General features: G+C 50.0%; 9 protein-coding genes across 9 annotated transcripts; 7 read left to right on the forward strand and 2 right to left on the reverse strand.

Moving 5' to 3' along the window:
- Window positions 1–821: 821 nt before the first annotated feature.
- FPOAC1_013241 (uncharacterized protein) lies at window positions 822–1,676 on the reverse strand (the record flags this gene model as incomplete). Its single annotated transcript, XM_044857582.1, has 1 exon — window positions 822–1,676. The coding sequence occupies one exon, from the start codon at window positions 1,674–1,676 to the stop codon at window positions 822–824; it is 855 nt and encodes a 284-aa protein (XP_044701765.1).
- A 3,133-nt stretch (window positions 1,677–4,809) lies between these two features.
- Window positions 4,810–8,031, forward strand: FPOAC1_013242 (uncharacterized protein; the record flags this gene model as incomplete). Its single annotated transcript, XM_044857583.1, has 3 exons — window positions 4,810–5,228; window positions 5,280–5,486; window positions 5,535–8,031. 3 exons carry the CDS (start codon window positions 4,810–4,812, stop codon window positions 8,029–8,031), a joined length of 3,123 nt encoding a protein of 1,040 aa, XP_044701766.1.
- Window positions 8,032–8,952: 921 nt separating this feature from the next.
- On the forward strand, window positions 8,953–9,468 carry FPOAC1_013243 (uncharacterized protein; the record flags this gene model as incomplete). The annotated part of the gene is made up of 1 exon (XM_044857584.1): window positions 8,953–9,468. One exon carries the CDS (start codon window positions 8,953–8,955, stop codon window positions 9,466–9,468), a length of 516 nt encoding a protein of 171 aa, XP_044701767.1.
- Window positions 9,469–10,538: 1,070 nt separating this feature from the next.
- Window positions 10,539–11,602, reverse strand: FPOAC1_013244 (uncharacterized protein; the record flags this gene model as incomplete). Its single annotated transcript, XM_044857585.1, has 5 exons — window positions 10,539–10,563; window positions 10,637–10,657; window positions 10,740–10,760; window positions 10,896–11,006; window positions 11,298–11,602. The coding sequence occupies 5 exons, from the start codon at window positions 11,600–11,602 to the stop codon at window positions 10,539–10,541; spliced, it is 483 nt and encodes a 160-aa protein (XP_044701768.1).
- Window positions 11,603–12,275: 673 nt separating this feature from the next.
- FPOAC1_013245 (uncharacterized protein) lies at window positions 12,276–14,117 on the forward strand (the record flags this gene model as incomplete). The annotated part of the gene is made up of 2 exons (XM_044857586.1): window positions 12,276–12,503; window positions 12,579–14,117. The coding sequence occupies 2 exons, from the start codon at window positions 12,276–12,278 to the stop codon at window positions 14,115–14,117; spliced, it is 1,767 nt and encodes a 588-aa protein (XP_044701769.1).
- An 800-nt stretch (window positions 14,118–14,917) lies between these two features.
- On the forward strand, window positions 14,918–15,445 carry FPOAC1_013246 (uncharacterized protein; the record flags this gene model as incomplete). The annotated part of the gene is made up of 1 exon (XM_044857587.1): window positions 14,918–15,445. The coding sequence occupies one exon, from the start codon at window positions 14,918–14,920 to the stop codon at window positions 15,443–15,445; it is 528 nt and encodes a 175-aa protein (XP_044701770.1).
- Window positions 15,446–15,594: 149 nt separating this feature from the next.
- FPOAC1_013247 (uncharacterized protein) lies at window positions 15,595–16,035 on the forward strand (the record flags this gene model as incomplete). The annotated part of the gene is made up of 1 exon (XM_044857588.1): window positions 15,595–16,035. One exon carries the CDS (start codon window positions 15,595–15,597, stop codon window positions 16,033–16,035), a length of 441 nt encoding a protein of 146 aa, XP_044701771.1.
- A 605-nt stretch (window positions 16,036–16,640) lies between these two features.
- On the forward strand, window positions 16,641–17,912 carry FPOAC1_013248 (uncharacterized protein; the record flags this gene model as incomplete). The annotated part of the gene is made up of 1 exon (XM_044857589.1): window positions 16,641–17,912. One exon carries the CDS (start codon window positions 16,641–16,643, stop codon window positions 17,910–17,912), a length of 1,272 nt encoding a protein of 423 aa, XP_044701772.1.
- A 651-nt stretch (window positions 17,913–18,563) lies between these two features.
- On the forward strand, window positions 18,564–19,853 carry FPOAC1_013249 (uncharacterized protein; the record flags this gene model as incomplete). Its single annotated transcript, XM_044857590.1, has 1 exon — window positions 18,564–19,853. One exon carries the CDS (start codon window positions 18,564–18,566, stop codon window positions 19,851–19,853), a length of 1,290 nt encoding a protein of 429 aa, XP_044701773.1.
- Window positions 19,854–20,516: the final 663 nt, after the last annotated feature.

The following is a 20,516-nucleotide window of genomic DNA, read 5'->3' on the forward strand; positions in this document are numbered from 1 at the left end:
ACGTCAGATGGCTGGCGACTGATACGTGGGCGCCTGGGCGCGCCCACTGACTAATCACCACACAATACCTTCTCCCATTGGTGCTTATGGGTCGCGCTCTGCAGCAGCAATAATCAGTCATCAAACTGCATGTTAGAAATGGCCCAAACGTTCGTGGAGGATGCCCTCCCCCCGGAAGGTACCTACTCAGCACTATACGGCACAACTTCCGCAAGTAATAGTGTCGGGACCACAAGACATGCTTGCTGAAGTCGAAGACTTCTATAGACTGTCATTGTGTCCGCAACAAGAGCAGTGGACGCGTTACGGCCCTCCGGTCGAGGGTACAACCACTGGATAACTACCTGTACATGAGAGATGCAGCATACCAACCACTTTGAAATAAATTCTGGTGTCTGCATCGTTTACTCTCCTTGCATGACATTCGTCGATACGCCAGGAAGCGCGATGTGGTTATCGGATTTCATCCGAGCTTTTGACATCATCACCAGTACAGTTCACCAATTGCGATACTTGTAGCGCTAGGATGAAGGGCATAGTACCGACACTAATCGAGCCTTGACGAAGAAAAACAGAATTGCAAATTAGAAGTAGCCCATGGATAGAATACTGCTTGTTCGCTGATCGCGGTTTCCTACAACAAGGCTTCCCACACATGAAGTGCTACGATGTGGAGGTTGATCTATGCCACATTTCGCGCGTCGGCACCGTGGGCGCTATCCACTGAACGTCAGCAATGTTGTTGGCGGGTCGGAACGTAAAGACTCCATAAGAAAAGAGCCTATAGGGGTGCGAACTGAAATACTGTTTAATTCTATGATTCAGTAGAAATAGAGTGCCCAAGGCTGTCCCGTGTTTACTCCAGCCTCTAAGGAAGACCCACTTCGGTCAACCAAAAGCTTTATCTTTGGTCTTTTGTCTCCGGCATAATACTTCCTCGCCATTGAACTTTCCAAGTAATTGCATAGCACCCATCCCATGTAGGTGCGATGATGCCACTCGCCGTCTGGTGCGGGCGCGTCTACCAATTTACTCATTCGGCTGAGCATTTCCTCATCATGCCGTATCGTTTCCTGCCAATTTATAGCCTGGTGCTCTTCGACAGTATCTGATGGTATAATGATGATTATGGTCTGTAGAGAAGGAAGTCTTGCTAGTGCTTCAAAAAGGGGGAAAAGATCAGGGCTGTCCGCAACATTGATGGCGACGTGCTCTATAGGTAGCATGAGATGCTCCAGCTGCGAGTCTGTGACTGCGGACGGAGGAACTAGAAAGAGGGTCCGCGGGACAAATAGATACTCCGGAGCTCGATCAGGTCCTTCGCAAATGCTAATGGAGCGAAACCATTCGCTTCTAGCCTCCTTACACGCATGTGCGATTGGTGGCGATCGACCATGCGCGGAGCGAGGATGGCTTACCGTGATTTCACACCAATCGTGCGCGAAGGTGCAGACTCCAACGGCCGGGTCTATGCTTGCAAAAGCCGCCCGCCAGATTGCGAGACGAAGCTCAGTTGGTAGGTATTTGAAACGGGGAAATTTCGCTATACCTCCGTGTCTTTGTGTGCTTGTGCATTCCTCTCTATATTTGTTTGAACATTGATCCTCATACCGGCTAATCTCCTGCGTGCAATTAGTAGGCTCTTGCCACGTAAGTCCTACGTAAGGAAGCAGCATTTAGACATCGACACACAAAGGTCCGTAACAGAAACACGATGCTGGTTTTGAAAAGGCAGGAAGCCTTATCTTAAGTATCCGGGATGCATTGAGATCCTTGCCTGGACAGTCTACCATGTCAACAACGTTGGAAGTCCATTATCAGAGTTTACAGATATAGGATAATCGCTTGATTTGTCTTGGAGAAGCCAGTACCGGCCGACTTCATCTATTTTGAGACCCTGTGTGTTAGTCGCTTTGCGTAACCCAGCCTGGCAAATGAAGAAGGGATTCGGTGCAATCCGAATCGCGTATCGTCCCAGCCTTGAAATTCTACATGATTTCCTTCGCAATCCTGAACCCGCCTGACAGGTCTAATTTTCCAACAAACACGCACCGGATAATGTCAGGAGACACAGAACGGAAGAGGATAGATCTCGTACTTAAAGTAAGCACAGTCGAATACTGTACTATAGCTAATCACATCCTGAGTTGCCAAGACGAAATACCTTGTCAACCCAATGAAGCCACAGACATAAAATGTCGAGTAAGCGTCGATGTTGTAAATACAATACAATACAATACAATACAATACAATACAATACAATACAATACAATACAATACAATACAATACAATACAATACAATACAATACAATACAATACAATACAATACAATACAATACAATACAATACAATACAATACAATACAATACAATACAATACAATACAATACAATACAATACAATACAATACAATACAATACAATACAATACAATACAATTTATTACGCCCGGCGGCCTGTTCTGGCCGAAAGGGCACTAGTCGCTAATGCTTACATACAACGCCTGCTTTCCGTCCTCGTTTCCCTAAATATTATACAGGGTGGTGCGGGTTCAGCGTCAGTAGTTTATTATTGATGTTTTATTGAGAATGTCCCAAAACGGACTAAGCGCGGCGCACGCCATATGCACAGCCAGAGCGGATATCAACCCCGCCATGTCTCAGTCATAATAGGATCTGAATATTTCGGCGTCCGGGCTTCGAAGACATGTACTGTAATCGACTTACAGTTATGTACTTAATTCTTATATACAGTATTGAACACCGATAGCTTCCTCTCCTACAACAATCGTTCTCAATGAAGGATGTTTCCACATCTGAAGTATATGTACCCTAGACACGCTGTACGCGCTGTGACTTAGTTTATCTTTTGTTTCTCAAAGTACCTACCGAGTCTGTACCTGGAGAGAGTACTTCTATCTCGCACTGCTGACTTGTCCCCACTCCCCCAGATTTTTTAGGCAGCAGCGATATTTCTGGGTACTTCTTTCACGCATTCAAAAATTGCTTACGCACGCATAATGCAGCCAAATTCAGACAAAATAATTGCTTACTAGGTAGATCTATGTACCGAAGTGTCTCCACTCTGGATTTTATAAAGAGAATGTTGTTTTGAAGCGGAAGGTGGAGGTGTTCAGCACTGTAGTACTGAGCATTGACAGCTTCCGCTCCAAAAATAACATGCTTGTATCAAGTCTAGGGTGGGGGCCATTAGGTACATGACTCTACCCAGGAAGCAGATGTTGTGTCAGAATCAGGCCCTTAAACCGGCCTACAATCAATTTCTGGCTGGTTGAGGGAAGTATCCACAAGTATCGCGGATGCCTAAAGACTGGGGCTCGAACGCGGGGGAGTGGAGACCGTTTAACAGTGCGAGTAAAGGGTACTTTGACCTTCCGTAAGCCATTGAAGTACTTCAATTCACTCACTGATTTCTGCCCATACCATATTCACAGTGAATATAGCTACATATTGTGCACTGTGTGGAAATTGTCGGTGCTCAATACTGTAAGGCACACAACAGATTATTTTCTTCATTTTGGCTGGCCCTGCATGGAGTCTAAAACTGGTGCCCAGCTAAATGCTGTTAGTGAGTACGAAAGGCAGGGATCATACTTAGCGTCGTTAGTACAAGGGGCGTGCGCCACGTTTAGTCCATTTTGGGGCGATCTCAAAAAAACATCAATAATAAAATACTGACGCTGGACTCGCATCACCCTGTACATATAGACGCAAAGTTCGTAATATTCACCGACTAACATGGCGCAAAATGTTCTACTAAGAGCCCGAGATTCCTTTTGCCCACTCCCCAACTAGTATCAACGCCGTCTGCGGGTGTGTTTTGCTTTTCTTGCTTTGCTTCTCTTATGCTAACCTGATGGTGCAGCCCAATTCAGCTTCCAATGGGAATTTTATAATACGGCTTGTAACTCAAACTCTGTAGCACAGGGAGTACGAGGCAACGACAGCTCTGAAATATTTAGAATTCCATTAGGGAAAAGCGTCCGGCGTAGGGTAACGTCTCGTAACGCATCATGCATGTCGGAGCCACTTAACCTTTCTAGAGACGCAATTGTTGTATCAAATTTACTTCAGCTCGTGGTAGCCGTCATTTCGAAGATTGAGATTGTATGATGTGAAGTGGAAACTTGGGAAAGAATCCACAATCAGTTTTGTAACTATACAGTGAGGTGCAGGTCCAGCGTCAGTAAGCTGCCATTGTAATTTTACCAAAAATGCCCAAAAGTGGATTAAGCGTGGCGCATGCACAGTGCACCACTAGCTCTAACATGATCCCTGCCCTTTCCAAGCACTAACAGCATGTAAGCGCCTGAATATTCAGAAAGCAAGAGCCATGGACGACCAACTAAAGATGGACCTGCAATATTCTAATGTCCGTTTCTGACCAAAAATCTATACAACATTTATCAGCAGTTACGCATACACATCCCACTGACGAAGACGTAAAAACGTCGATTACTGTGGCCCTCATGTGGCCTAGCCCAAGGGTAGGTGCGAAGAACGAACTTCCTGCGTACAACATACAGCTGATCGGCCAATATGCCAACTACAACGCCGGACAATTCCTCGTTTGGCGCTCTTGTACTGAGGAAGCCTGCCTCATGGATTATCAAGTTGCTGTTGGGGCACCAGCCAGTCGCCATCACCATCATCGCCTACCAATCATGATCAACGAATGCTCAGCTGCGCCTACCCCTCCCCGCAGATGGAGGCCTCACAGAAATGAGGGGTATTCCAACTTTCCCACGTCATTCCACGGTATCGATCATTAGATGTGAGCCGGAACGGTCATGGAAGGACTCGGAGTCGCCGCCAACATAATCGCTGTCATCGACCTCTCCGCCAAGGTCGCGACGCTGTGCTTCCAGTATTCCAAAGATGTCTCTAGCGCCCGAGCGGATATCGAGCGTCTCCGCAACCAGGTCGAACACCTGGGGACTGCTCTGCGGGCTACGCAGTGCCTGGTAGAAGGGACCAAAAGCTTGTCGCTTTCGATATCCAAGGGACTTGTTGGCTCATTCCGCAGCTGCATCGCCGACCTGGAGCGATTGGAGAAAAAGCTTGATCCAAATCCTGTACGTACCGCTATGCGGCGCTATGGCATTCGAGCACTCAAATGGCCATTTAACAGCAAAGAGGTCGACCAACTTCTGGCCGGTCTTGACCGTCACGAGAAAACCATCTTACTCGGACTCCAGGTTGATCAGACGTACGAGCACAGACAAATTCCCTGTCGCTACCAAGACTAACATATTACCAGGGCCATACTCGTCGACATGCATGAAAGGGTCAAACGACTGGGGCTTCAGCCGACCGAGGATGCCTCGGTTTCCCGCAAGCCCCATTTCATGATGCCGTTCACTCCTGACCCAGACTTTGTCCACCGTCCTATGATCGAGAAATGGATGCAAGACAAATACAGCCAACCCAGCCAGCGGATGGCTTTGGTCGGCATGGGCGGCTTCGGGTAATGAATCCTCGCTATTTCTCCATGCTGGCACTAACAGGGTAATAGGAAATCCCAGCTGGCCATCCAGTTTGCACACCACGTCTATGCGGCTGAGCCCGGAACCAGTGTATTCTGGGTGCATGGCCGCAGCAAGGCGACGTTCGAGGAGTCGTACCGCGCTCTTGCAGATGTTCTCGCCTTGCCTCGTCGGCACGAACCAGAGGTCAACGTGCTGGCACTCGTGCGTGACTGGCTGCAGAGGGATGACATCAATCCGTGGCTGATGGTCGTCGACAATGCCGATGATATCAAGCTATTCTTTCTTGACAAGGGACACGATGACGCCTTACAAGATCGAGTTGCCTCGTATTTGCCCAAATCAACCAAGGGCAAGATTCTCGTCACATCGCGCAGCCTTGACGCAGCAGAAAAGCTAGTCGGTAGTAGCCAAGCAACGTTGCGAATCCCCACCATGGGAGAGGAGCAAGCTCTGGAACTTTTGCAGAGGAGGCTGGAAAACAAGACAGACGAAGCTGCAGCAAAGGATCTTGTCCGCACACTTGATTGCATCCCGCTAGCAGTAAACCAGGCAGCAGCATACATCAATCGACGCAGCCCACGAGTGACTACCAAGTCATATCTGAATGAATTTTACAGAAGTGAAAAGCGAAGAGATAGCCTTCTTCGCAGCGATAAAGGAGATCTTGGTCGGCAAGATGGGGTTTCCAACTCTGTTGTGGTGACGTGGCAGGTGACGTTCGAGCAGATCAGGCGGGAGCAACCGCGCGCCGCCAATCTTCTATCGTTGATGAGCCAATTTCAGGCTCAAAACATACCTGAGATCATGCTTCATAGCTACAACGACGACGACGAAGACACCACGGCGGACGAGGGGAATGATGTAGACGGCATAGACATTGGAAGCGAAAGCGACGGTGAAAGCGAACGAACAGGCTTTGAGAACGATATGGACGTGCTGCGAGGCTACTCTCTTGTTCATATTTCGACGGTGGGACTCTGTGAGATGCATTCGCTGGTCCAGTTCTGCACTCGCTCGTGGATCTCGGAATATGGTGACCCAGCAAAGTGGAGTCGGCTGTTCATGAAGCTAGCAGCCGACCATTTCCCCTCTGGCGCGTTCGAGACATGGGCCGTCTGTCAAAGTCTTCTTCCTCACGTCGAACCTTTAGTTGAGAGAAAGCCAAGAGAGGAGAGCATTGTTGCAAATTGGGCTAAAGTACTGACAAATATATCTTGGTACATGCTGATGATTGGCGAATACACACGAGCAGAGACGCTGGCAAAGGCAGCTGTTCAGGCAAGAATTTGCATCAATGGTCTCGATCATCCCTCGACGCTGACCAGTATGGCCAACTTAGCTTCGACGTTTTGGAACCAGGGTCGATGGGAGGAGGCAAAGAAGCTATTTGTGGAAGTGATGGAGACTCGCAAGGCGAAGCTTGGGGTCGATCATCCCGACACGCTGACCAGTATGGCCAACTTAGCTTCGACGTACAGGAACCAGGGTCGATGGGAGGAGGCAGAGAAGCTTGAGGTGGAAGTGATGGAGACGAGCAAGGCGAAGCTTGGGGTCGATCATCCCTCGACGCTGACCAGTATGGCCAACTTAGCTTCGACGTTTTGGAACCAGGGTCGATGGGAGGAGGCAAAGAAGCTATTTGTGGAAGTGATGGAGACTCGCAAGGCGAAGCTTGGGGTCGATCATCCCGACACGCTGACCAGTATGGCCAACTTAGCTTCAACGTACAGCAACCAGGGTCGATGGGAGGAGGCAGAGAAGCTATTTGTGGAAGTGATGGAGACTCGCAAGGCGAAGCTTGGGGTCGATCATCCCGACACGCTGACCAGTATGGCCAACTTAGCTTCAACGTACAGCAACCAGGGTCGATGGGAGGAGGCAGAGAAGCTATTTGTGGAAGTGATGGAGACTCGCAAGGCGAAGCTTGGGGTCGATCATCCCTCGACGCTGACCAGTATGGCCAGCTTAGCTTCGACGTACAGGAACCAGGGTCGATGGGAGGAGGCAGAGAAGCTTGAGGTGGAAGTGATGGAGACTCGCAAGGCGAAGCTTGGGGTCGATCATCCCGACACGCTGTCCAGTATGGCCAACTTAGCTTCAACGTACAGCAACCAGGGTCGATGGGAGGAGGCAGAGAAGCTTGACGTGGAAGTGATGGAGACTCGCAAGGCGAAGCTTGGGGTCGATCATCCCTCGACGCTGACCAGTATGGCCAACTTAGCTTCAACGTACAGCAACCAGGGTCGATGGGAGGAGGCAAAGAAGCTATTTGTGGAAGTGATGGAGACGAGCAAGGCGAAGCTTGGGGTCGATCATCCCGACACGCTGACCAGTATGGCCAACCTAGCATTCACTTGGCACAGTCAAGGCCGGCTTGAAGATTCTCTTACTTTGATGCAAGGCTGCGCTCATCTACGTCAAAAGAAGTTGGGCCACACCCATCCGCACACTCAGTCATCAGTCGCAACGCTGCATTCATGGCAGGCTAGTCGTCTCGCGCTGGAAGGTGCCTCCAGTTATTAAATTCGTTTCCTAGCGTAATTATATATTTATTCTTTTTTTTATTAGTGCTTTCTCAGTAAGCTCATTGCTTAGCCACGGCGACGGCCTTCACAATTTCTACTTCATCGAATGTCGCATTTTCTACATGATTGACGGCGATGGGAAGAGAGGGAGCCGGTCAACTGGAGGGCAGATCGAAACCCCACAAGAGTAGAAACCTCGATTCAAGTCCACCTCCACCCAAAGGTCCATATCCTCCATAGTAGATATTAACTAGCTTAGCTGGCAAAGTAATCGATACGAATTTTACAGTTTTTTCAACGGAATTTCAATGATTGTAGCTTTCATGCAGAAACATATGGCCATTGGAGTGTTGTAATCATAGACGATCTTCAAAGTTGGTCGTGGGCAGGGTCATTTAAGGTCTTATTTTCCAGGCACCAGGTTGTAGTTGGTCTAGGAAGAGGTCATATAGGCACTAGTGGCACACTGTGCATGCACCACGCTTAGTCCACTTTTGGGCATTTTTGGTAAAATTACAATGTCAACTTACTGACGCTGGACCCGCACCCTACTGTACGTATTGGATAACCAAGGTATTACGCTATACTGGGTGGAGCTTCATGCAATCAGTGACAAAGGACCGTCACTCGGGCGTCCGGGCCAAATTGGTCTTGAAGTTGTCCTAAATAACCGCTAGCATTATTGAGTCGAGGACAAAACGAACTTGAAAACAGCAGAAGAAAACAGCCTTTTATATGACAAGACAACGAATCGAAAACATAAATAGTCCTCGTCACGGTACACTGAACTACATATTATATTGTATATGAGTGTGAATGTAATGCCAGACGTCATTCTTATCATTGGGGCCTTGTATTAAGATAGCCTCATCGAAACTTTCTTTTGGCTATTGAAGTATTACGAAGCCAACCGATTAAAATGAGTTCACCCCCTAGCGTCCCTTCGCCACGCCGCATTCTGCAGCCTCATACAATGACTGTTGAGCAGTTACCCCATTTCCTACAAGAGATGAATCAAATGCTTGCACTAGAAAACGAAAAGCTGCACCAACAATGCGCTTCCCTCAACACATCAGTCGACCAAATGGAGGCTGTACTGGATTTGCAACAGCGCCTTATCCGTTTGGGAGAGGAACATATAACCTTGCTCGAGGAAATACTCCAGAGGCCGTCAACTGAGGCAACGAAGGCGACCCCACCAACGAATTTGCTGCCTCATGTCGTTGAGCATCAGTTCCAGCAACAGATCTGCAGCTCACCTCTAGACACGCCGCCCAGCTTGAGACTTGACTCCAATCAATTCGAAGACAGTAGGTCGTTTGCGGCTGTCGTGCCCGGGGATCACTACAGACTAGACCTTGCTCAGGACCATTCGGAGATGTTGCAACGGTGCACTGAGTCGGAGGCTTTGGCATACTTAGCATCTTACTGTTAGTTGTGTTTGAATTGAATGAGGGGGGGGAGACAGATCTATCCTTTTTTATCGCTTCTGCAATAACAGCCTGTGACGTATATCTCAACGGTCTCTGTCGTGAGGTGACTCAGTACAGCCTGTACATATGTTTCAGCACGTGGATGTGATTCGCGATCCTAGTTAGCCCAACCTTTGGTATAAAGTATATTCTTTTATTTAGTGTGACGTGATCTCCCTTTTCCGGTCCACTTGATTAACTTTCACAGCGCGTTGTGTCACCAATCCATCCCTCCCATATATGTCCACATATTCATTCATTCACTGGCTCTTACTCGCACAAAAACATGTATGAAGATTTACTTGAAATACCTGTGCCTATTCATTTCCATCGTTTTCGGTGCTAGTTGTCAACCCTCCAACATTCATCAACACTATCCCTGTACCCCATTGTTCCCTTGTCCTGCCCGGTTGTTGTTCGTCAAGTTGGAAGGATCGACAGAGTCCAATCCCATGTGAAAAGCTGTCTGATTTGTGGATCCTTGCGTAAGAAGGTTGGGCTGCTCCTGAGCTAAGTGTACTATGCTACTGGAGAGCTTAAGTGGTAGTTGGTCCATGCTTTGGATCCTGTTAGTGATCTAGAGAAAACGGATGGACGGGTTGGCAAGAGTCAGGATGTGACCAAAACTTACCGGCTGTCCACTTGATGCGTACTTGTGAAAGACGTTAGTCAGAGGGAACATAGCAGAAAAGCAGGAAAGCAGGAAAGAAAGGTACAAAAGTGATGAGAAACTAAAATAAAGTAAAAGGGAAAGAAGAGAAAAAGAAGCGAGCTAAGAGAAACACTGGCTCAATAGCTCTGATAACTCACGTTGTCACGAGTTCTTCCAGTCTGCGGTATGGGAAAGCCGTCAGCATCCGGCCATCCGTCGGCGTAAAAGCAGCTTTGGAAGTGCTACAAGGCGTCCATCTACTCACGTCTGAAGGTTCTCACCCGACCTAATCGATAGTGAAGGCATACGTCAACCAACGAACATTCCCCGACCACAGGGGAAGGGGTCAGAAGCACCAAGCATGCTCGGACCCTATGTAACTCACTGGCGAGATAGATGTTTCAACCTGTACATGAACACGGTGTTAGAGATGGACGTCCGCCAGCAGTAATGACCGTGATACTTTGGAGGATACTTACACGGCGTCAGCCTTTACTTGTCTGCCACACAAGATCAGAAAGGTTAGTTTCCAACATGTTCACAGCGATTATCGATCGCCGAAAGGCTTGGGAGACCGCTTACCTTTTCTTTTGTTCCTCGAACCTGCAGAATTCAAACCAGTTTCGTCAGCAACACTCTTGGAAGGATGTCAACGCGGAAGCAAACGTAGTCCTACACGCGCCCAACGTCTGTCCAAAAAAAGAACAATTGGGCTACATTGGTGCAGGGCTAACTCACCCATGAGATAGGGATGTTAACTGAGACTGGACATCAGATAGGATTTCCATAATGGCGCCAATGGTTTGCGGCATTGGCTCCTCATCATAGGAATATTGACCGAAGCTACCTCTATGGTATTAGTCAGCCTATGTCGGGGCAAGCTGAAGTTGGAGAGGCAACGGGGAGGAACAGGAATAGTCAAATCAAGCAGATTAGGGACATGATCGCCGGAGATGGATGGAATGGGAAAAGGCACGACGAATTTGGCTTCGAGAATACACAATTGGCCAAAACAGGTGGACAAGCAAGTAGGGGTGAAAAGTGAAAAGTGAAAAGTGAAAAAGTGAAAAAGTGAAAACAATGAAAAGAAAAGGGAAGAGGGTGAGTAGGTATGTAAGGGAAAGCAGAAACAGGACAAACTCTTCATCAGGATAAAGCAAATCATCATCTTCGACGTCTTCGGGAGTACCAACAAACTGTGGCTGCCGATCATAATGGTGGTGAGCTGGAATCTTTCTTTTTTGAGGAACTCCGTTGAAAGACTGCTGGTAGGGCCTCTGCGAGCTAGGTTGAACACCCTGAGGCACCAGGGCAGCAGTCGATTTGTGCTTTCCTCGGGTGCGGCTCGTGGGCATACGCAGCTGGCCCGGGGCCGAGGACGGCGCTAGCGCCATATGGCGCTGCCGGGCGTGGGCTTGGGCTTGTCTGGTCTTTGAAGGGTCCATGGAATGTGAGATGAAGAGATGGACTCGCGAGGAGCGTGACAAGATGGAGACAAAGTGGAAAAGGAAAAAAATAGGCAGGTCAAATGATAAGTCCGTAGACAAATCACCAGACAGATGAGTTGACGAGTGAACAAGTTGACGAGTGGACAAGTGGCCGAATTAAGATGCCAAAGCCTCTATGCCGGAGTCAATTCAACTTGCAACAGGCAAACGCACAACGAAGGATGTGCCAAACGTCCAATTCTCTTCTCCACCACACTTTTATATATGAACAAAGTGGCCGTTACCGACAGTCTGGTACCGTGAAGTAGCGGTTGAATTTGGACGGAAACCCGTTGGATGACTGTTTTTTTTTTCCAATTCTTTCTTGGTTCTAGGATCGACTATGGATGGAGTAACACCGACATCACCGCTCGTCTGCGCAGCGACGGACCAACAGCCCTTACGGACGAAATGGGCCATTCTGTTGCAAGAAACCTGCGAGTCCAGTTCAGGACCCGACACTCGACCCATTCGATCTCGTCGTTCGCTCAAAAGCCCGGCCTGCTAGGTCCCGATAAGGGTTCGGGAAGATGACGGCCGGGGATCGATCGATGATGGCCCTTCTTCGTCTCTGCCTCCATTTCGACTCCAGAGACTGTCATACAAACAGGTCAAAAGAATCCTCCAAAACATGGCGCCCAAGAAGACTCGATCCAGGTCGCCCGACCCAAATGACCGAGCACGGGTCAGCTCGGCGATGCGCAAGAGAGGGAACACGGCGATCAAGAAGAACTACAAGTTCGGCAAGGACTGCGGTACGATCGCGGTGCTGTTGTTCTACAACAAGATCCACGGATTCTGGGACGGGTCAGTGTACACCCCCCCGGGGGAATCACTACCAGAAAACACGGACGAGCTGGTAAGTTCACCAATACAGGAACCCCGGAGAAGCCGACTGGGCAAGCTGCTGACTGGGGGATGATGGCGATTGCAGATACGAGACGTCGAGCGCAGGCAGGTCGTGTCCAACCACAATCTTGTTCTGAGGCCAGCAAGACAACGGAAGCAGCAGGATAGGGCAAAGCCGTGCAAGGTCACAAAGTCCTACAAGGCCACGAAACCGGCACCGAGGCCGTCGCCCCGCGTACGCAGCCTTCGCAGTAGAAGACGACCCGGTGATGGATCACCTGTGCCTGGAGCCTCGCCGGCTCAACCCCAGATTACCGTTGCTGGCGATGAGTCGGAGTCCGAAGATGAAGATGAAGACGAAGACGAAGACGAAGGCGGAGATGGAGACGACGGCGCGAGTGTCTGGGACGTCCCCAGAAGTCCAGCGCCGAGGGAGACGCAACGTCGGAGTCGTCGGGGTCGTCGTAGTGTTCGCTCTGATGCGGATAAGCCCGTAGCTCGACGCCAGAACGATGCCGCCCCAGGCACCTATGCAGTTGATCCTGTTCGCGTCGCTGAGCGTACCAACGATCATGTCAGCGACGACGATGAAGGTGGCGACTATAAACAAAAGCACCGAGGCCAAGCCCGCCGAGCCCGCGGCCGCAATCGTCGTCGTGGGTTTGACGATCAAGGCGAACCGGCAGAACCAAACAGGAATGCCGCCTCGCACCACCTTGGCGACCATGAGGTGGCACACGAGCAGAGCGCTGCGATACCGTACACTTCTATGGAGGACGGAGATGCGGAAGGTGAGCCGTGGGGCGAACCGACGGCACCTCTCGCTCCTATGGGTACGGCTGGTCCGATGGATGCTGCAGTTGACATGGCCCACTGTGATGAGGTAAGGTCCATGGATATGACGACGGGGACGGAAGACGATGCCTGGATGCACTCGGCTATCATGGAGTTTGGTGACATGGCGGATATGCCAGGTGCGCAGCACTGGGGTGACATGCTGGAGTTTGATGCCGACAACATAGATATGCACATGGATGTGGACTTGGACATGGGCCTGATGGATCAGTTTGGCAACGGGCAGCTAGCCATCGACATGATGGGTCTTCCCTCAGCCGGCCCTGGTGTCGTTCCTGCGGTGTCCACAGAAGTCGGAGGAAACCAGGACGACCTTGGACTGGTGCAAGGCGACGGCGGCGACGCTAACGGTGATGGTGATGCGGATGGTGATGCGGATGTTAATGCCGATGCCGATGCTGGCAATGGCACCATCAAAATGTTACAGCCCAGTGCTGTTACTGCCAGTGGCAGCCGCGTATTCTCCACCCAGTCCAGTGATGGTGCCCTTGGAGTACAGGCGCAGCGTCTGCTGGACGAGACGCATCCTAGCCCGCGGTCGATCGGCGTTCCAGGCTGGCCCGACACTCTGGAACATACCACAACTGCGGTTAAGGACGGAGAACGGCCGGCTCGTTTTGCTGGAAACCAGCTGTTGGCGATCATCGCTAAAGCATTGTCCCAGATGGACAGCTACGGAGATGTTGAGCCAGATATCGGCGATAAAAGTTGTTGGCCAATGCAAAGTCGAGACATGATCGGTATGCCGTTCGCGATGCCGGCTTGTTGAGTACGGACTACCTCCGGCTTGCATCGTCCTTCACTCGCTTGCCCATCACTGTGCTTCTTTCGCCTCTGTTTTTCCGTCAGTCGTCCATTCGGGAATCGAGAAAGAAGAGGAGCAGAGACGAAGGGGGCAAGACAGGTATCGGAGTGTCTCTCTCTGTCTCTCTCGACAGTACGACATGATGGATGGAGGAAACAAGGATAGAATTAGAATAGAAGAAATGAACAGAATGAAGATACCGTACTCGTTGCATTACTTGTTGGTTGAGTGATTTATCAAGCAAGGCAAAACTCTTGCCGTGGTGGCTTGTCTCCTTCCACTGATCTACGCGGTCAGGCACGCGGTCAGGGGCAATTGATTTCACCTAATCAAACGATGGGATGGCTCGTGCACATATTGAGTGGGGGGCCCGGGGGACCGGCTTACCATAATTTCGCGTCAGTCAGCAATAAAAAGAGATGGACTATTACAACAATGCTTGCTACATGGGAAATTGATCGCCAAGTCATTACACGGATCGAGATGACAGAATATACTACAATTACTTCCTTCCTTCCATCCATCTCAAGCTACACGTGGCATGTAGCGACAGCATGTCGACAGCAATGTCCAGATGGGCATAATAGAGCCTGCGGTGTATTTGATGTGACTGGCAGAATGTTACTCAAGATGACCAATAAAGTTTGATTACCGGTATGTCGAGTCGACATTGTCGACGATGATAGCTAGCCAACAGATTGTGGAGCATGCATGGCTTGCTCGAGCAGAGTGAGAGAGAGAGAAGAGGCCAGAACCAGACAATCATGACTACGTTTACAGCAGAAACCATACAAAACTCATGGCCACCAAAGGAAGCACAGAAGTCCATCATCCACGTCTCGTCCCATGCGGCCAAAAAAAGAGTTGTTCGTTCGATGTTTAAGTATTGGTTACTGCGCCGCAGTAGAATGTCTCACTGCTGCACCATATACGTCCGCTCTCAAGCCACCATGAACGTCAGAGGCTTGGCGCACAAACAAAACGTAAGACCACCGCCTATCTTGCGTTCAATTTTTCTGCGCAGATCGAACTCGCAAAAGCATCATCATCAGCAGGATCGGGCTCTTGAGACTGGAGCTGATCGAGGACATGGTCCGCAAGCGGCCGGAAAAACAATGGACGCTAATTCTTGGTTTGAGCGGATGGACATAGATCAGGAGGAGGCGCCGAGAGACACAGAGATGGTTATACCGACGATTGTGATACATCCGCCATCAGACGATGATTGTGATATGCAGGAGGAGACAATGGATGTGGAGATGGTCTGTACTGAGGATGAGTCGCAGCTATAGGGTAGGCAACTCAATTGGAACACAGCATCTGGACATATTCTGGCGCGTCAAAGAAGGGTGTTTGCGGCCCGGATGGACTGACAGGTTTGGCAAAAGCCCAAAGAGCCGTCTGGGGTGTGCATAAAACTGCACTACCGCCATGTTCGGAGATGTCTGCATCGCGAGCTCCTTTGGATCCGATGGCTCGTGGTGAATACATGAAACTGGACGAAAAGAGAGCCTTGCAACGCAGTGTACTGGACAGGGATAGGGAGCATGGCACCGGGAAAGAAGCCAAACCGTGGGAGAGACTCAAGAGGCTAGCGAAGACGCCATACAAAAGAACAAATCGTTACCTTCAGGTACCAGATTCCAGACCAGCTCAATCGGTCGTGCACTCTGCAGCAAGCCATCCTCTCGATACACCATCACGTGTTACGGAGGACAGAACCAGGTCGACAACTGAAGACCATCGCAAGGAGGATGGCCGCATATTTATCCACTTCACCCACAATCATCCATGTAGAGAAGACGGAGAGGATGAGGATCTCCGCTGCCTGTGGATTGATTCCAGCGATGATGAAGCCGATGGCCAAGTGATCCGCACATGAAGACACCGCCCCAGTGATGATTCGACCGAGGCCAGCTTGAATAGTATGTACCAGGTATAGCCATGAAGGGCCTTGGCTAGTGTAGCTGAGGCCAGCGTGTCTAGGCTTTGTAGATATTGTAATATGCCGCCTCATCACCTCGTGAGGAGCTGCTGTTGTCGGTTTACTAGCCTGGTATCAATGAATGTAGATCTGACCAGCACATCATTGCCCGTAGGGCGTCGCGTCGAGAGTTGTCATAGATGAACCGTTACTGAATTCTCTCCAGCCATAGACTCGTAGAGATAAAAGACATCGCTGCCCAACTCCTGAACGCTCTGTTTGCTTTGGCAAGGTTGGCACGGCTTGACGCGACGTGAAAACGGGTCTCGTTCGCGTTCAGCCATTGTAAGATAGATGTCACAGTACAGAGGCGTGATTATTCCAACTGCATTGTATTGCATACAAGCCACAGCTTGGTTTACATGCGGCCCTTCCTCATAACAATGCAGAGGACCCACCCACCAAGGCACTAGATCCTTTGACCTGGGAACTTCTTTTCAATCTCCCGTCCCCGTGTGGACTTTGTATCAACAACGCATCGCATCAGCTACACATACTTCATAATGGAAACGTATCGTGGTTATGTACAAACACCAGCCGATGCCATTCGACTTTTGGAAGCCTGCCGATTAGGCGTTTTGCCCCGTTTGCAACGACGACTTTCGGGAAAAGAGCGGCAATCGATTCGATCTGGTTCTGTTTTTGTCTGGGATGAGCGGGAAACTGGTATGAGAAGATGGACTGATGGCAAGTCATGGAGTGCCAGTCGGATTGCAGGAGGCTTCCTCATATACCGTGAACTGAAAGCCAAGCGAGGCGGATTCTTCTCTACTAATCGAAGAGGTGCGGATAAAACTGCAGACTCCGATCGCGGTTGTGATGGGTACCAGGACTATGGAGAGTCTGGGAGGCAACGATACAAGGCAGACGGTCTTGTGAAGCAGTCGTTCAGCATCACCACCTCCTGTGGCAACCACTTTCACCTCATCTCGTACTACTCCTGGCTTCAGCATGGCCAATCTGGTCTTCAGCGACCGACAAACGACCCTGAATTGCGAAACATCGTTCCCCCCAAACACATTTACACCAAGTCCAGTATGGACAAGTTCAACACCACACCCGCTCTCACTCGCGAGCCGATGCAGCAGCCTCCTTACGTCGCTCCTCAGCCTCGTCAACAACCTCATGCTGTCGACGGTCAGCCTGGATATAGCCGGACTCCTTCTCCTGCAGCTACTCCTCCTTACACGCGTCGCGTCTCCCACTACCCTCCCACTGCTCTCCAACAATACCCTCCACATGTCAGCTATCCAGACCTGCCTCTCCCAAACTACGCCAACACAGCTGTTTACGAACAGCCTGGGCTTCTTTCTGTCCTGCCGGCCAAACCTTACACAGAAAACGCTTCACAGCACTACTCGCATCCTACTCTTCCCGGAACGCACGAACGCTCTCGCGACCAGCATCTTAAGTCAGTCGGCCAGAGCGCCGTAGGTGATGCTCCATCGAGTACTTCCCACACTTACCAAGTAGCACTACCAAGTCCCGGCGCTTTGGCCAACGGTCCTACCGGTGCTTCCTTGGCGGCAATTGGCACACCTTCTGGTAGAACCGTGAGTGTTGGGCCCCCCGGAAACTCTCACTTCTATGTATCGCGACCGTCTGCCCTTGATGCTGTGCTGCACCACACCCCCACTGCTGGCGAGAGTGGCAGCGTCAAGCCTGGCAACGTTACGAGCAGTCCTCGGGCGTCCAGTGCAAGCGTACTGGAGACGGGTGGTTCTAGCGAGGACGCGAAAGCGTTGAAGTTGTTGGACCGCAGGTTTTGTATCTGATCTAGCAGAAGGAACGGCCCGCAGTTTTTGAAGACCCATCTTAGAATGATTCAAGCTGGTCTGGTCACTTTCATCTGGGGCTGTATCAGATTGGGAGGGAGGGGGGTGTTGTTTCTACACATCATGCGACTGAAACACGTTGTGGAAATTGGGGAACACAAATTTCAAGATAACGTATTGTGTCTGTCTACCGGCATGTCCGAGCCAACATATCGTTTGGCCCATCCGGGGGGTATTTCAGAGAACCCCACCACAATGTCAGACGTGCGGAGTCGCTAACCGTTGGCGACGGATTTTGGTGGTGACGCGATTCTTCTCTTGCCCCCACCCCCCCTGCGTATGTAATTGGTATCCAGGGAACTTTAAGAACAGGCTCATCTCCCACCTGGACATTCTGCGTTTTCACCTGCTTCCCTAGCTTTGCTCTATTTCATCTATCCTCACCGTTTTAAAGTACTTTTCGTCTCCTCCTCCTCCTTCTTCTTTCCCCTTTGGTACTGTTACGTCTCTATTAGAGACCCCATCCGTTGTGTTTGCGGCAAGTACCATAAAAACCTACCAAGGATACCAGAACTTATATCTCTCCTCACACAACGGTACATCTTCCTGATCCCAGATCCACTGTTTCGCGAATCATTCCGCTCTGCAGAAATGTCAACCACTTCGAGGCGAGAGAATGAAGGTCCCGCATGTGATAAACGTTCTGCTGTCGACCCTTCAGGACCGCATCGGGAACGCCTCCATCAATACCCCAAGAACTCTCTCCGTGATCTTCTTCAGATAAACCTCGACAAAGGGCTATTCAGACAACCCGTACAGTGGGTAGATTTGCACGCTCGACTACTCGGTACGCAATGGGAGGAATTACCGCCATGTGATACACCTGGCCCTATAGTGGTCAAAGGCACGCAACCTTCGCGAAGTCATCTTGACCCGTCAGAACCCGCCCAGGCTCTCTGCAACGCGCTTACAGACATTATCCAGCCTGATCTGGACCCTGCTCGCTTATCCAATGCTATCAAAACCGGCCTAGGGACACTATGGCCGGCGGTCTTCAGCAACTCAGGCCACCTCCCCGAACTCGATCTGTACTTTGGCGACCACGTTTACTTGAGTGCGGTGCAAGTGAAGGCCATATGGCATCTCCCCTGTGACGGGGCAAAGTCTCACTACTCTTCACCCGCACCAGCTTCAACACAACCTGCAGGTTGTTCCGACACGTCAACACAATCCCCATCCAGTGATAACTACACTACCGGTCCCGCGATTGCCTACATCAGCAAGGAAGAACTGGCGTTCAGGCGAAGCAGACCGTTCGAAGTCCACGAGCATCCGGAAACAAAACAGAACGAGCCTGTCATCCACCTTGGGGAATTAATAGCTCGCAAGCTTGTCCCTTCAAACATGGACCGCGATGCGTATCTTGTCGCCGTATTTCTCGGGATGGCGCAGGCGCACTTCTACAGTCCGCCACCTGCTGCTAACAAAGGTAGACCGACGATTAAACTAAAGGAAGGCATTCCGCCATGTCCGGACTTTCGTGATCTCAAATTAAGGATCGTCACCCACAATACCGAGACATCAAGCTTTATCGTCTACACCGGACATGTGACGAGCAGATTTCTGCAAAAGTTCCACGATCCTTCTTACGCTTGCCCCAATGATGACAATGCTTCCTCGTCTGGCATCAAGATCGAATACACCCGAGTTCCTGTATGGCCAATCCTGGGCCTACGCGAAAGGCTCGGCAAAGCTTTGGGCGACGAGATTGTCGGGGCTTTCAACCAAGATGAGATGAAAACGTGGGAGAAAGATCCTGGGGAGAAGCGTGGGGAGAAGCGAAAGCGGGATCTGTGTCCAAAACTTCCCATCGGCGACAAGAATGTCTCGAGTGAGAGAGACAAACGCCGGCGTGGCCCGCAAAAGGGAGGTCAAGCATGAAGTCCATCATAGGTGGTAATGATGGCTTGTAGCCGGCATTGGACTGTCGCATCTGCTATCAGGTACATCTCTCCATGACGAGACGGTAACAAGAGGTCGTACGTGGCACATCACCGCATTTCCCTTTGTCTAGGAAGAGCTATGGGACCTGCAAGATATCGTCCAGGAGAGGATTATTTAAAGGGGATTTAGAGTGATTGTTGAGCTATGTTTCTTCCTTTCTTGGATGTATATATACACTTAGAGACCGATTACTATATATTTCCTTACGTTTATTTAGAGTAAAAATACCGGTTGATAGTCACCGTAAGAACGCTTGCTCATACCCAAATCTCGTGATGTGCATGAACATGGCAGCATACATAGTTCGAGAAACGCAGTTGACGCTAGCTCACCCCAAGTGTGGAGTCAGATTTATTTTTAGATAATTAACTAACGTTACCGAATGTTGGAAAATCCGGGGATCCCCCTTCCTTTCAGGGTTTAGACTGTCAGACTGAAAGTCCTAGATTTAGAGTTCAAAGTCCTAGATGAAATCATCTAGAGATATAAACCCGAGAAGAACTCTCATATCAATAATGAACAATCAAGTTTTATAAAATACATTTTCACCCAGCACTACTGCGCAATATAAACATTACCGAATCGGACCACCCCGCAAAC

The sequence above is a fragment of the Fusarium poae genome, assembly GCF_019609905.1.
Source record: "Fusarium poae strain DAOMC 252244 chromosome Unknown contig_1, whole genome shotgun sequence".
Lineage (NCBI taxonomy): Eukaryota > Fungi > Ascomycota > Sordariomycetes > Hypocreales > Nectriaceae > Fusarium > Fusarium poae.